This window comes from Meriones unguiculatus, chromosome 9 (assembly GCF_030254825.1).
Source record: "Meriones unguiculatus strain TT.TT164.6M chromosome 9, Bangor_MerUng_6.1, whole genome shotgun sequence".
In the NCBI taxonomy this organism is placed as follows: domain Eukaryota; kingdom Metazoa; phylum Chordata; class Mammalia; order Rodentia; family Muridae; genus Meriones; species Meriones unguiculatus.
The window spans coordinates 80,690,810-80,708,059 of NC_083357.1; the positions used below are offsets into that span (position 1 = coordinate 80,690,810).

The 17,250-nt window shown below is 33.8% G+C and overlaps 1 protein-coding gene across 5 annotated transcripts in view; it reads left to right on the forward strand.

The window, feature by feature from the left end:
- Positions 1-17,250, forward strand: part of Pcdh17 (protocadherin 17) — a 103,600-nt gene that overhangs the window by 69,842 nt on the left and 16,508 nt on the right. For 4 of the 5 annotated variants that reach the window (XM_060391493.1, XM_060391494.1, XM_060391495.1 and 1 more), the window contains exon 4: positions 12,142-12,225. The exons of the other annotated variant lie outside the window; for it this stretch is intronic. In XM_060391493.1, coding sequence (XP_060247476.1) covers positions 12,142-12,225 — 84 coding nt within the window. The remainder of the gene's footprint in view (positions 1-12,141; positions 12,226-17,250) is intronic. 5 annotated transcript variants of the gene reach the window in all.

Consider the following 17,250-nt stretch of genomic DNA (forward strand, 5'->3'; position numbering starts at 1 on the left):
AGACAACAAGTAGAACATACAGGGTATCTGGGGTGTCAAAAACAGAGGGAAAAAAACTTGCAAAGGACTTATTACTTAAATATTATTGTGCCTTTATGTGTTCAAAAATTTTGTTTTATTTAAATTACCATATTTAGATTTAACACTTAAAAAATGATTGAGTAAGAAGCACACAGAATTTTTTTTTATAACATGGTAGTTATTTCTGATGGAAATGTAGATTTATAATTTGTGCAAGCAACAATTTAAAGAAAATTACTATCCTGGTTCTAAACTCCTTTTAGTTAGTACTTTGCACCCCATCTAAAGGTGTATTCTGTAAAAGTTTATATATTTCACGGTATTAACAGTGAATTGAGCACATTTTTATCATTAACACTAGATAAAAGATGTTAATTATTCCCCTTTTCAAGCAAGACACATTATTTTACACATCTTAGGTATCTGACAATAGAAATTATAAGAGTATTATACACTGAAAAATCACAATGAATATAAAGCCCTCTCCCCTCTCTTTAAATAGTGGAGAAACTGCTCAAGTATTTGTCTGTTAGACAGAGTAAAAGACAAATGCTAGCAGCAAGAATGCACACTTTTGTTCCTCCCACAGCCAGTTGTATGGCACCCAGCAAACTGATGATGGTTCGCTTGATTTGTTTTAAGCAATTTTTAAATCACTTTGGATTTAAAGTAGTAGGAAATTACTAGGTAACTACTTGCTTCAAGCGTGATCATATGCTTTTCCTAAGTCAGGAACTTGCTATTTAGATACACAGTCTATGCATTCTTATACCTACATTTCTCAATGCCTCTCTCTTCACTGAATTGCACTGACAAGTAAAGGAAGAACTCAATTGTTCAGACTAAGTTTTAACTCTTTTAACCCATGGTGATAAGGAACATCTCTTATTTACTGATAAAAATGTATTTTTGTACAAGTGTACAAAAAATAGTGTAAGAGAGATTGAATTAGAAAATATTTACCTACTTGCCTCATGCTAGAAACTAAAAATGATTTTTTTTCTTCTTGCTGACATACTAGAACGTGTTCAGCTGTTATTCAAGAATAATATGTTTTACACCTGATTGCACAACTCACATGTAAGATTACAATATGATAATGTGTTGATTTTTCCAAAAAAAAGTGAAATATGCTAAATAGTAAGAGGATAAATGATTATACAGACAGCATGAAAAGTTCTTTGCCCACACTATCTGCTAATTCAGCTTGAATGGTTATGTTTCTAACAAACGTTAACTGTAGTGGCCCAGGTAGTACATCCTGATTAAGAATGGCTCAATTTAAATCATAAGTAAGAATGTAATCATGTTTATGTCACAGTCAGTTATTCTTGGAAACAAAAAGCTGGGATGCAAACATTGGAATGGTATAATCGTGTCACAACTTGCAGATCCAAGGAAAAATGAGTTTGTTGAGTGTTACAGGAGATTTAGAAAAAGGGAAAAAGAATTCACAGAACATGAGCTCCTACGCTGGTGACAGTATGTTACATAAATTTAAATTGCTTCTATTGTCAAATAGGCCAGAATTCCAATCCCCGCTCTCATTATTCCTTTAAATATGCTAAGACATATTTCAGCATCCTACGTATTCTTGAGTGTCTTCTGAAGGACACCATACCTCACAGTGGGGATACAGATGTCTTTGCAGCTATGAAAAAAACAGGAGAAAATTTGGATGTGATATTGTATAGAGATATTTTATCAAACATTGTTTTCCCTAAATTTGTCACACTTCACTTTGCCCTAAATAAAAATAGTCTGCATTGATTGAACTCCCTGCATGAGTATACATACACACACAGACACACACACACACACAATATAAAGAGACTAAGGGATTATAGTATGTAAAGTGCTTTGTTATTAACTAAAGATTTATTCTTCATAAGCTGATTTTAAGTAGTATTCCCGCAAAATATTCTGGAAGTAAAACTGTCCTCCTGTTGATGTGGAGAAAGTGATGCCAAAGAGCCTAACCAAAAAGCAAACATTAGTCATCAGTGGTTTACAAATTTGTACTGTTTTTTTTTTCCATCTTCTTTGAAAACAGATATTATGGACCTTTGACAGTTTTATTGTTTGTGTTACTGAAAATACATAAAGCACATTATGGTTTTCATAATTTCAATTACACACCTTCAATCCCTTGTAGTAAAAATGAATTTACCTATCATGCTGAAATCATAGAGCACTGAAACCCATTAAAAATATCCATACATGCTTTTTCCCACTCATAGGTGGAATAATTCAAGTCGTAGAGTTATGAAAATCAGGGATGGTATCATACATATAGATAAAGCAGGCTTTTGGAGCAGAAAACTGAAATGAGCAGTCACAAATCCTCATCAGGAAAAAAAGAAAAAAAAACAGTTTTAGCATCAGAACATCAGAAACATCAGAAAAGTAGATGCAGAAAAAGTAGAACATCAGAATAAAGCATCAGTGAACTATTACACATTTAAAATTAAAAGACAAAAAATAAGTAATTATACTAGCCTTGACATGTCTCCCCCTGTAACTCTGATTCAGTTACATGTAAACAGAGCTCCAGCCTGACAACTGTTTAGCTCCAGGCACAGATCTGAAGTATTAGATATAATGGCAGAATTATTAGATTAGCTGTTGCCAGGATCTTTCAGTGTCCTAGATAATTACTAGCTGTGGTAAATCTGAATGACTTCAGTCTGTGTTACTGTTATGAGTGTGCATTCCCTTGAAGGCATTGATGTTGTGTCAAAGAGACGTTTGGAAATTTATATAAACTTGCATTATGTTCCATTGATTTGTGTTTTTAAAGTTTGCGCACATAAAACAATCCATACATCTGTTTTCTCCTTTCTAAATTAGTGGTGGAGGAGGTGGAGGGATCTAATAATTTCGTGCCTTTAAGAGCACATTCTCTCAGCTCCTTCTGTAATTTTGATTATTGATCTGTCTCTCTTTGATTACTTGGTGTGTGCCATAGGAATTCCTTCACCATTTGCATATTGTGTTTTCCTTTTCATTCCAAGTGTTTAATTTCTGTCTCTTTGCATATTTAGTGGTTTCATTCTGGATCTAATGCCTTTTCCTCAGCTTTAATATGTGTTTTGCTTTATTTGCTTATCTCTTGACTAAATTTTTTGAGTCACAGTTTTATTGCTACATTTTGCAATTTTTAATTAGTCTTAATATATATGATTAGTTTAGTATTTCTATTTCTACCATATCAATGATTTCTTTTATATTGGTTGTCTTTGTTACTCAACAAAGGGTTTCTTTCTCATTTTTTCCCTGTGTACTTAGATTGAAATGCTTGTCAATGCATTTGTTACTGTTTTTAATTTTAAAAGTTAAAATTTCATTTTATTTACCCACAAAGGAACTATTAACATTATTAGTCTCAAATAAAACTTTTTAAATGACATTTTCACATTAAAAGGGGTGACTAATAGGCTTCAGTTTTGTTTGTCTTATGACACAGTTATCATGCATTGCAATCACCTTAGAAAACCTCTGTACCTGTTGTCCATGCATGGCTTTTAAATTCCTAACTTCTGAAATGTTACCAGTTTGGACAAAATGTGTATTCAACTTGTTTTAGGTGACTGCATCAAATTGAAACAAATAGGGACCCATCGAGGCTAATGGTGGGTGGAGCAGAGAAGATTCGGGAGAACAGGTTTTGTTTTCCCACTAACTGACCTCAATGTTCTAATCTAATAAAAAAATAGACATTCTATTATATTACATCAAAAGCTGCCTCTTCTTGATAAAAAATGAACAATCACGCATTTCCTCTGAGATTCAAATAAATAACAGCTTCAAGGGATGCAACTTAGATAGATGTATTTGTTCTAAGGGACTGAATAAGCTAGATTTTATAAATGAATATTTCCTCTCTCTTTTTTTCTTTTGGAGTTATGTTGACATTAACCAAGCATGTGTGGAAAAGTATATAATAAATCCATACCTACAAATATCATTCTCAGTATTGAAAATTCATCGTGTTCATGGAAAATTGAAGTAGATAAATTGAAACAGCTAACTGAAACCATTTCTGAAGATATGAGTTGATCCACAATGTTTAAATAAAAGTAAATAATGTTGTTTTAACATTTTTTGAGTTTTAATTAATAATATGCAGATAATGAATTTTTGGTTAAACTAAAACCTCTTCCATGTTTCCCTTTCAGACCTGAGGTTTGGTAGAATGCTTTTTAAATCCACGTTTATACTACTAAAAATTGTTAGAAAGACAACAGCTCACATTACCTTTCATAGTTGACTAAATTTCACTGTCATAGTACTATTCTGTTTTCTTTTTTATATATTGAAGAAGGAGAGAACAAACATCTCATAGTAAAAATTGACACTCGTTCTAAATTCTTCGACTTCTAAAATTCTGATGGCCTTTATGAGATACATTTTTCTTTCTTATACTTTTCAAATCTGCTTTCCTATCAATCATTTTGAGGAGAAATTGCTTATTCTTTATTTTAATCACACTATGAAAGATAATGTTCAAACAATGTATCTCTAAAGAAATGTCTCTTGTCAGAAAATCATGAGGACTGGAGAAATGACTGAATGGTTAAGAGAATTTGCTGCTTTTGCAAAGGACCCAGTTCATTGCCTAGCACCTATGCAGTGGCTCACAACTTCTGTAACTTCAGTCCTTGGGGAAAGTGATGCTCGTTTTTTGGACTCCAAATGCATCAGACACCTACCTTATGCACTGACATACATGCAGGAAAACACACACATACACACACACACACACACACACACACACACACACACCATAAGTGAATTTAGAAAAGAAAACAGAGAATTATGATGAGATGATATATGTCATCCATATCCAAGTCCATTCATTACAGATCTAACAAAGAGGTAATGAAAGTCAGAATATATTCCATTAACCACCACCCAAATACTATGTGTACTGTGCACTGTATACTTACATTAAATGGGCTGCATAACATCAATCATATTAGTAAATAACAATAACAAAAAATAAAACCAGAGTCACACACACAAAAAAATGTCATCACAAATGGCCCGCATTCAGCTAGACTTTGTCTGAATTTTACTGTACTTGCCCTGACATGTCAACCTTGCCGTCGCCACGTAACTTAATACAGATTTCACCAAATTCCAACCTGAGGGCTCTGCATAGATGAATTCGCTTTGTCTTCAAGACAAGCAAATGAAGATGAATCTCTCCATTTTTTAGATAAAAAAATAAAACCACATAGAGCTTTTGGAATTCCATCAAGAACACATGTAGTAAAACTTTGAACCTAGTTAAATTCCACCTGCCTTTCTCTAAACCTACTGCTACATTTTATTTATTCAGAATTGTCAAAATCTAAGGCCCAGAGCTGACTATTTGACCTGAAACAGAGAAGGTCACTAAAGCCTCAAGAATATTCTTTATATACTGCAAGAAGTCAACAGGATTCAATGCATCTGCATGGGAGAGTACTAGCATCTGGCTTTCAAGTGACTCATGTACACCAGGTAGAAAAATCTATGTGGTCCAAATATGAATGACCCACATGTACCAAATATACATGACACTCATGGACCAGATATGTAAGTGATCCTTGTGGACTAATTATAAATGACCCACATAAAGCAAATTAAAATAACTGACACAAACCAAATCTGCATTAAATACGAGCGAGGCTCATGGATTCAGAAAGAATCAGAAATGCTCTTCTGTTCTTGTGCCCTGTTCATATCCCGAACCCTTGGTGCTGGCAGCCCATTTACAATGTAGCAGGAAGGCAAATCTATTAGAAATGGCACAGCTAGGGACACCACAGGTATCCCTTTTGATGCTGGCCCTTTTATCATTTTCCCTGCAAAAGTGTGTGTGAGAAAATGTCCATGAATGTTTGTGTTTTCTGCCTCATCTTCATTTCTCTATCTCTAGTTTAATTTTACCACATTTTGCCAAATGTAAGAGTCAACCCACTTTTGAGATGCTCACACTATTAAAGAACATACATTTGTTGGCCGAGAAATTAATTAGAAGTTCAACAAAGGTGGATATTTTTTCTTTGATAGGGCTACCAACTTTTAAAATGATGATTTGATTTAAGGTATAATTTACTCAGTTTGTGTTTAGGCCCAGCATTGTTGTAGCTGTGTGTTGCTTGAGGGAAAATAAAATCTCAGTGGAGGGAAATGGCTCTGGGTTTGGCTGGATACAAAACTTCTAAGGACAAGCTAATAAACCTACAGTATTTCATTGTTCTCTGTTATTCGGACTTACTTAATTATCTTGAGCTAGTTAGAATATTGTATTTAGTATTCCAATTTAACCACAGTCTGAATTTAGCATGCTTTTGTAAACTAATCTATAAGCCTATTTAACGTTCACTTTCTGCAGAGTAAAATATTTTTATTATGTAGTAAAATACATTTAAATTACCAAAGCAGAATAATGAACAATCTCCAGAAAACAATCCTTCTGTAATTGTGGAATACCTATAAAGTCTTGTATGTTTGACTATGTGACTGAGCAGTGTTTACTTTCTGTCTTATTATGAAAGCTGATGTATCCCTTATTCATTTAGAGTTATTGCAACCACTATACAGTTAAGAGAAATTCACATTGAACTTCAGATAAGATTTGCTTCTGCCTTTGTTGGACATATTTGTAAACATAGGTACCTGATCTCTGACTTCAAGACTAAACAAATATGAATTTAGTTATATATATATTCGTAGTCTCTGAAATTTAATCACAACCCAATCTGAACTTTTCAATATGACATTTTGTTTTAACATAAAAGTTAAAGGGTTTTAGTGATTCCTTCCTACTTTGTAGCCATTGTCAAGGATAATAATGATTACATGCTTTTTTATGCTTTTTTTACTTTCTAGAAAGCATTACAGATAACAAAATCTGTTCTATAAAGCAGCCTAGTGGGCAAGAGAAATTCTGAAGAAAACCAAAAAACTTATAGAGCACTTTCCCTTAGATTATACTTTCTATAATGCGAAATGTTTTAAGTCTAACTTTCCATTATATTTCTGGGTCATTTGCAATGATTAATAGACAAATATTATAAATAATTTTAATGTTTATTCTTTATAGTAAAACCTGGCCCAAGAGACACAAAACCCTATTCACAAACTAATGAAACAAATATATGGGCAGAGTTCTCAAAATCATCATTTGAAATGAAGCTGCAGAGGTAACTTTATATTCCCCGATAAAGTGGGATTTGAGTAATCACATAAAGAAACTACTATCATGTGACAGAAACATCCTACTGTGAAGAGTAGCAATAAACACAAAGTCATATTTTATTGCATCCATGTATTAAATATCATTTTTGGACATTAGAGATTGGTCAGCAGTTAAGAGAGCTTACTGCTCTTGCGGAAGACAAAGTTTTGGTTCCAAATGCCCAAATGGTGCCTTATAACTGCCTGTAACTACAATACCAGGAGTTTTGTTATCTTATTCTGGCTTCTACAAGCTCCTTTGTGCTCATCATGAACAAAAATTTACACATGCACATAGCATGCAATTAAAATGATAAAAGCACAAATAAGTAAATATTCAAATAATATTATTACATTTAAAACACCACTGGGTTCAATAACCTTATTAAGAAGTATTATATAACTGGACAGGTAATTGATTCTCAGGCCTTGTACTTACTACGGCATGTGAATACTGTATGTAAATTAGTGATAAAATGATATATTTTACTGCCGTGTACAACTCACTGAAAAGATTTAACTCAAATTTTAAAAGTTAAATCCATTCATTGACAGACTCATACATGTATGTAATGTATTATGGTTATAGCCATTCACACCCTCTTTTATCCCCCTTCCCACATTTGGCAATGCCAACCTTACAAAATCCCCCTGCAGCTTTCCTATAATATTGCTGTGTTTAAAAACTTTCTTTTTGGACATTTTATGTTCTCTCTTATTGCAGAATCTATTAAAGTACAGTATACTCGAGAAAAAAAATCTATGGTAGTGTATTTAGATATATACTCAAAAAGAAATAGTCTAGATAATACATTGGCTTATGTAATATACAGTTATTGGATCAATTTAGGAAAACTATATTTTCCAGAAAAAAAAAAAAAAACAGTGTAGAAACACATCTAAACTCATCGAGAATGTACAGGGTCAAGCCAGACAAAAACACAGCATGGACAAAGAATCACGTCTAGCCCAGAAGCTATTTCCAAGTAATAGATGCTTGGAGGGGACTAACATTTTCCAATGGAACAAGACTGTGTATTAACCACATTCCAGGCCGGGCAACATACTCAGGAGCAGTTAGTCGCTACAAAATGAAATCCTTGTGGTTTTTCTTTTTTTCTTTTCTTTTTTAAGAGGATTCTTTCCCTGTATGTTTGTTTATTTTTTAAGAGAGAACATCATACATATAAATATATCAGTAAAAATACATATGTACCAATATGCTAAGTAAGCTGTAAAAACGTTTATGTTATAGTGAAGTGGGTTTCCTTAATACGGGGAACAGCGACTGTCTCTGACATGAACTCAGTGGCTGGCTCTTTGATCACCTCCCCCTGAGAGGGAGCAGCCTTGCCAGACCACAGAAGATGACAAAGATGCCACTCCTGATGAGACTGGATAAGCTAGGATCAGTTGGAAGGGGAGGACGAATGCCCCTATCAGTGGGCTGGGGGAGGGGCATGAGAAGAGAATAGAAAGGGAGGGTGGGTTTGGGAGGTGGTGACGCAGGGGCCTATAGCTAGGCTAAAAAGTGAATAAATTATAATTAATAAAAAATAAATTAATTTTAAAAATCTGATAATTCTTACTCATCCAAGAAGTCATGTGGCAGGCAAATATTTAAAAATATCAGTACCATGCTTTATATAATTGTTTTACCTGATTTGATGGGGGTAACAATCCCATGATTTAGTTACAAGGCAAAAATAATTCTGGAGGTTAGATTAAAATTACTGTCAGTTTACCCCACATACTTAAGATATGGACAATATCTAAATATTTCAGCACCAACTTTATCATCCTCCTAATTTTTTTATATTTTTCAATTCTTATTGGGTATATTCATTGAACATGCCATTATGATAAGTAAAGAGATTTTCATCTAAGAGAGAGAGAGAGAGAGAGAGAGAGAGAAAGAGCAAGAGCATGATGTTTGGTGGGTAGAAGGGCAGAACCTGGAAGGAGTTTGGGACTAGAAAGAATATCACAAAAATAAATTGTATAAATCCTTAGATACATGTTTTAATTGTGGTGGTTGCGAATAAAAATACCTGCACATAGGTGCGCAAATACCTTTAGGTAAAATTTTGTTTAATAACAAAGGACAAAGAAACACCTTAAGTAAAGTTGTCCCTTTTTGTGGAACTAACAATATGCTGTACTGTTAAGGGATTTCAAACAATATCAGAAAAAAAGAAAATCTTCAGCAGTCTTAGAAAACAACCAAAAGAGCTAATAATTTGTAGACATTTTAAGTATCTTACAGAGCCTCCTTTATTTTCTCTGGGTTTGTGCCTGCTGAGTCCATTCTAAAGTTGGAAATAGTGTATGTGAACATTAACTTAATTCATCTGACCTACTGTTCATCTGTGCATACAGCATTGTGTCACCTGTTAGCATGCATTTTTCCTTATAATCAAGTGGCTGACAGGGAGCTGTGAGTCCTTAAGAGAACATCAGAACCTATATCATTTTCCCAAAGGAGATGAAAATATAGAAAAGTATTTTTTATGGAGTCATGCTATTTGTTCACTGTCATAAATTCAAAGAATAATCTTAAGTTTGACACTATCTCTAATTCAAGGTGTTTTGTGTGATTTCTGGAAAAAAATGATTAATTCTCTATATGCTCTCAGATTTTGTAATCAGTGTCATTAGTTTTTAACAGCATGTATTCTTAACTCTTCAGCCAAAGGATTTCGGATTATTACATGGGAAAAAATTAAACTTACTTTTAACTTGTCATGTTTTAACTTTGCAGTTCCTATTTTTTCATTTATACCTAATTGTCCCATTTCTTTCTCTATAAATATTTTTCTTTGTTTATTTTATGGCTTTATTGTGTTGGGTTTTTTGTTTTATTTTATTTTTTGATAGGCAGTATTAATTTACAAGCATTGCTGTAGCAGAGTACTTATGCTAGATAGCTGAAGATCTCACAGATACAACAGAGACTATATCTACAAAAATCAATGAACTAGTTGGACCATCATCCTTTAGGCATTCTTCCTTCTTTCATCCTAGTTTCTGGTGGTTATCAGCAGTCCCAGATCCACTTCTATTATCTACCACCTAGGTCCCATTGAAATCTCTCTGCTTGTCTCTATGGCCCTGCTTTGTCTTCTCACAATAATCTTTGTATCAGACCAATTGTAATCCAGTATGACTTCATCTTAAAGAATTTCATCCACAAAGATCCAATTTCTAAATAAGTTTCTATGCTCTAGTACAGGATGGAAATGAATTTTAGGACATGCTTTGAACTCAGTGTGCAGCTGTAAACTCACTGAATTTTGGTAATTGAAGTTGGTCTATACTTTATGTGGCTCTACCTATGAGATTGTAAAACTATGCAGTTCTTAGGCTCTGTCTAAAATGCATCAGTTAGACTACAGGTTCATTTATTGGCCCATAGGATTAAAACACTAGGAAACTGAATCATACACAGAAATGATACTGTGTCTAAAAAACAATTGAAATTAATGAATGTCACAGGCTATACACATTTCCTTCTATGTTTATGATAAGAACTAATTCTAATGTCCTTTCAGAATTTTAAGATGACTGCTATAATGAAAATAATTTGATATCATCTGTATTCTGTACATTCTATTTTTCATGTACTATGATGGATGTCACATTTATACCTGTGATTGAGGCAGACCTTTTCAGAAGTTCCATCTGTTGTTGGAGCTATGCTTTAAGAGTAGAAGAAAAACACACAAATTACACAGGAAATTGGCAGGGGGTAGAGGAGAAGAACGAAATATTTATAGGGCAACAGTGACAAAATGTTTGAGTTCTTAAAAACTACTCTACCTTCTTTAACTTAAGAGTCTGCTTATTCTCATTCCAAGGGAGGGACAGCAACAGATGGGAGGTTCCTCATGACACTAAGAAAATGAGATTGCTTTAAATATGAGGTTACCTTTGCTTACCAGCAGACCTTTACTTTTGTTTTTTGTTTCTGGCAGGACTTCTAGGCAGCAATTGATTCCTCATATTCATTGCATATTTCAGTAATACAAATGCAAAACAAAATGTTCTTTCTTTTTTTCTTTATTCTAGGAACTAGATCAATTATACATACCCATGATATACCTAAGTCAGAGGCTCATAAAACAAAAAACAAAAAAATATACAAAGAGAAAACCTGCTGAATTTTCCCAAATTTGTATTGTTACTGTTTTCATACTTAAAGATACATTCAAAATTTATACATGTATAATTTAACATAAGTATTATATAGTATTAGAATATATATTTTGGCTAAAAAAGATAATCATTGCAAACTGAAAATATATAGTTGGTACTATACATAAATATATTTTATATATGTGAAAATACAGATTGATAACCATTACTAGAGTAAATACACTCTTAAATATTAATTGACCTCTAAATAGATAAATTATACATAACATTGTTTGGACTTCAGACAACCTACATTATGTGACTAATATTTAATATGCAGAGAACATTTTGAATAAGTTTTGATCTCTGGGTGTGTTGCAGAAGAGTTTTGGACTTTAATTTTGGTTATTTGCTGGTTTACAGCTTCTATTCACTCTGGTAGAAAACTTTTTATCTAAATAAATGGACATATCATTGTACTGACAAAGTTTTCCATTGACGTGGAGTTACTGGCAGTTACTTTGAACTGTTTCCATCTCATTGAAATGAAAATCTTCTTTAAAGTAATTTTTCATGGAAAGACTACGTCTGATGTAACTGAGGAATTGTCAATGACCGTTGCTTTTAGGAATTGATTATTGTCTGAAATTTAATTTAAAAAAATCAAATTGATAAGGAAGGATTCATGATTCAGTTGGCCCTTTTTGTCCCTCTTGGTCTTTCTATTTGTTAACTAAAAATATTTTATTTTTCAAGCATTCCCGACTTTGCTTTCCTTTGCTATCCTCACCCTACACACCATCACTACTAGACTTCAGTCTGTTGACCCGCCTCCTCCAGGTGAGCAATTTCTTCATCTGCTAGCTTTCTTCTCTGTGATCCGAATTTTACTTGTGAGATGATGGCATTCGTATGACTGTGCATTGACCATGCAGAAATGCAGACCTCATTTCTTGAAAGGAAAAACTGTAGTGATTTGCTGCTAATGCTGCATTGGCCTTACTGGTTTCTAAGGAAGAGTGGTACGTGTGGTGGAGTTGAAGGGAGAATAAAAATAACGTGAGAAATCAGAGTTTCTGTTGCTTGTTATATTCAGTGAGTTTAGTGGGCCATTGGCAATTATTTCATGTATAATGTCTACCAGTTGTATTAATTTCACATTGTTGGCAGGATAGGGATTATAAAGGGGAAAACTGAAGCATTGGAATGGCCTGTACAGGAAAGAGGTACTTGAATATTCTGTACAGTATGGGTCTAGAGCAAAGTACTTCAGTGTCACAGTTTGAAGAACTCTGTTTTCCAGTCCCCCAAATTCTTCTGTCTTTTTTGCAAGTCATCTTAGATAAGCTTTCTTTTATGGGAACTTATGAGAGCCTTTCTATGTACTACTTTGAAAAATCTTTACACATCACTCTAATTGAATTCCTAGAGGCAGGGCAGAATCTAATTCATATAAATTTTAATAGTTGGCAGAGGACAACATCACAATCCTCTGAAGTAGAGGCAATTTGTCAATATATTCTAATCTCTAAAATACTAGGGATGTAATGTAGATAATCCAAGCACTGTGAAGTTTGATATAGCTGGTCCCACTGAAAGGAAAGCAGGAAGGAGAATGGGAAGAAGCCTTAGCTTGCCATAATCTCTCTATCATATATATATATATATATATATGAGATCATATATATATGATAGATAGATAGATAGATAGATAGATAGATATTTTATGTCTGAATTTGTAAAGTCTCAGTTTGAATCATTTGAATGCATTTTAGAGATTTGATTGCCCTCTGAGTATTTTAATCTCTGCATACAGGAAAGCCTCATCATTCGAGAAAATGATTATATCAGGCTGTTGATGTTTTGAAAAAATATAGAGTATATCTTGGCAATCTGCAAATCACTGTTATTTTTATTTGTGCTGCTTTACTGATATCAGAAACTGCGAAAGGTTGCCTTATTTCCTGTGTGGAGATGAATGGAAATTGGAGATAAAATGTATAGGGAAAAAAAAAGCTTAAATGGGTAACTTTGTAGTGACGAAAATTATTCTTGTCTCTCACTTGGAGATTTTCAGTTAAAGTTTAAAAACTCAGATATGTGTGCATACCCCATTCACATGCACAATGTATATGAAACTTTCATTTTTCCTTATCTAATTGGAATTTATTTTTAGTCAGACAAAAATGGGAGTTTTCTTCTTTTTCAATCTATTACAAACTAATTTTAAGATTAATATATGTGTGTCATAAATAACCTTAGCTTTCTGAATACAAATTTGCACAATTGTTCTGTGTGTTCTTATGTACATTTCTTTTTTGATCTGACATTCCTCTTCTGATAAAGTGCATATCATTTGTGCTAGAAGGCACACATCCACATGTTCAAAGACATACCTGTACTTTGCATGGCCACTGATTTCTGAGCTGGTGGTGAGTCATGACTGAACACCAAGTAACAGCAAAACTGTGGTTAGGCAGAACAAACTTTTTCCGTCTCCTGGATATTTCTAAGCTTTTGCCTTTTGCCAAGATTCTTTCCATTCATTTCCAACTGGCATAGGAATTTTATCATGTTTACAGAGAGTATATGTGTGCCTTATATTTAGTATTATGTATTGAGTGGTAATTATGTAGCAAATTTAAAGTTATCTTAATTTCCAATACTTGTAGTTTGCTGCTGAAAGTATCAAGATAATAACCATAATGAAGCTAGCAGATATCATCCATTAACATCAGATATGTAATAAAAACAGAATAGAGTACAGTTGTGGAGACTTACTAAATATAATCCTTTCAGACAAAGAATTGTACGTTTGTCTCTATCATAACAATGTATTATATACATTATAATCATTGATCTAGCATTATAAAATAATTAGAAATACTTTACTGTGAAATATATATTAACTTGTAAATAAAACACTTATTTAGATACAGTTGGCTATCTGTATTAAAAAGTTTTAGAGAAATATTCAACCAGTGTCAGGTAAAACAATTTCTGAAAAAAATTGTATTTGAATTAAACACTCATATTTTTTTCACTGTTAACTATAAAATGATTTGGGAATCACTATTTACATAGCATTTACAGTGTCTAAAATGTAGAAGTAAACTAGAGATGATTAAAGTGTACAGTGTACAAATGGATAAGTATTAGATTTATCAGAAATGACTTCAGTTTATACCCAAAACTGAGAAATTAGAACAGGGTCTTTTCTGAGATGGACACTCAACCAAAGTCCATGAGAGGATAAAACCTAGAACCTCTGCTCGGATGTGACCCGTGATAGCTCAGTAATCAATTGGTTTCCCATAGTAAGGGGAACAAGGACTATTTCTAACAGGAACTCAATGACCTCCCCACCTCCCAAGGGAGGAGCAGTACTGTTAGGCCACAGAGGAGGGCTTTTTTGTTTGTTTGTTTGTTTGTTTTGTTTTATAACTTTAACATTTTATTTTGTGTAAAAAAGGGCAAATTTAGTGAATTATTTTCATCTTGTTCACAAAGTTATAATTTTAATGCTTTTCACATCCATGCTGAAAATTTGCATTTTGGTAAAAATGAAAAGAACATAAATTTCTCTGAAGGAATTTTTCACGCCATTATATACATTCCATGAGAAAGCTTTAAACACTTCCTCAATAATCACAAGTTACCAGAAAATAAAAGATTAAATTTGTCCAGATATTGATCTATATATCAAACGCACACAGAAATGATGTAAAAACCTTATGTACTTTACTTTGGCCTCTGTCCTGGAAAGGTCTGCCCAGGGACAGATGCAGTATCCTTTCAAACCTTGCAGAGGAGGACTTTGCAGCCAGTCCGGAAAATACTTGACAAAAGCGAGTCATATGAAAGGGGAGGAGGTCCTCCCCTATTAGTGGACTTGGAAAGGGGCAGGGAGGAGATGAGGGAGGGAGGGTGGGATTGGGGAGGGAATGAGGGATACAGCTGGGATACAGAATTAACAAAGTGTAACTAATGAGAAAAATAAAATTATGGAAAAAAAAAGAAAACAAAAAAAAAGAAAGAAAGAAATTTAGGTGTTTATAGGGCATGCTGGACAATCCCATAGATACCAAGCAACCAGTATAACACCTTTTCTTTATTTCAATAAGGATATAAGTCATGTATGTAAAAAAAAAATTAAAGAAAAATAAGACATCACGTATTTTTAAAAGGCATATGCAAATATATTTAATTTCAATAATAAAAACGCTTACTCAGTAAACAAAAAAAAAAATGGGCAGGAAGTTTCTACCTGTCAACCAATGTGATTTTTCAGTTTTCCATTAATACTAAAAAAACATATGTTTGACTTTTGTCCTCATATACATTTTTATAAATTTAATAAATGAACATTAAGTTATTTAGAAATTAGTAAATTCTAATTTACTAACTTAAGAGAGATAAAATTGTATTCTATTTATTTGTGGGCCTTTTATTCTGTACAATTCCAAGCTAAAGAATATACACACCTGCAGTTTATAAAATAAGGCATGGATGAATTTAGGTTGAGAGTAAAAAGCTATTCCAATTTAAGATTTTTTTTTTTAAATCTCAGTTGAGCAGCAACGTTGTAATTCCATCTCTGTACTCAGTAGCTTTCCATACTCTGACATCTATATTATTATTTATAACATAACTTTAGGCTTAAGTTAAGACAACACATGCTGGAGAGGTTGTGGAGAAAGAGGAACCCTCCTCCATTGCTGGTGGGAATGTAAACTTGTAAACCCACTTTGGAAATCAATCTGGCACTTTCTCAGACAACTAGGAATAGTGCTTCCTCAAGATCCAGCTATACCACTCCTAGGCATATATCCAATATATGTTCAAGTACATAACAAGGACATTTGTTCAATCATGTTTGTAGCAGCTTTATTCATAATAGCCAGAACCTGGAAACAACCCAGATGTCCCTCAATGGAGGAATGGATAGAAAAATTGTGGTATATTTACACAATGGAATACTACTCAGCAATTAAAAACAAGGAAATCATGAAATTTGCAGGCAAAGAATGGGATCTAAAAAAGATCATCCTGAGTGAGGTATCCCAGAAGCAGAAGACACACACAGTATATATTCACTTATAAGTGGATTCTAGACCTAAAAGATAAGATAAATATATACCCAAAGAAGCCAAACAAGAAAGAGGACCCAGGGTAAGTTGATCAATCCTCACCTAGAAAGACAAATGGGATAGATATTGGGAGTAGGAGAAAACAAGAAACAAGAAAGGAGCCTACCACAAAGGGCCTCTGAAGGACTCTACCTAGCAGTGTATCAAAGCAGATGCTGAGACACGTAACCAAACCTTGGGGAGAGTGCAGGCAATCATATAAAAGAAGGGGAGACTCTAAGACCTGGAGAGGACAGGAGCTCCACAAAGACCAAATATATCTGTGCACAGGGGTCTTTTCTGAGCCTGATTCTCCAACCAAGGACCATGCATGGATATAACCTAGAACCCCTGCTTGGATATAGCCCATGTCAGCTCAGTATCTAAGTGTGTACCCTAGTAAGGGGAACAGGGACTCTCTCTGAAGTGAACTCAGTGGCTGGCTCTTTGGCCTCCTCCCTGACCCTCTGTAGCACCTTGCTAGGCCACAGAGGACAATGCAGCCAGTTCTGATGAGACCTGATAAGCTAGGGTCAGATGGAAAGGGATGAGGTCCTCCCCTATCAGTGGACTTGGAGAGGGGCAGGAAGGAGATAAGAGAGAGAAGGTGGGATTGGGAGGGAATGAGGGAAGGGGTATAGATGAGATACAAGATAAACTGTAATTAATATAAAAATAAAGATAAAAAAAGAGATTGCAACAATTTTTATGACATTGCAGGTAGATTTTCTTGAGG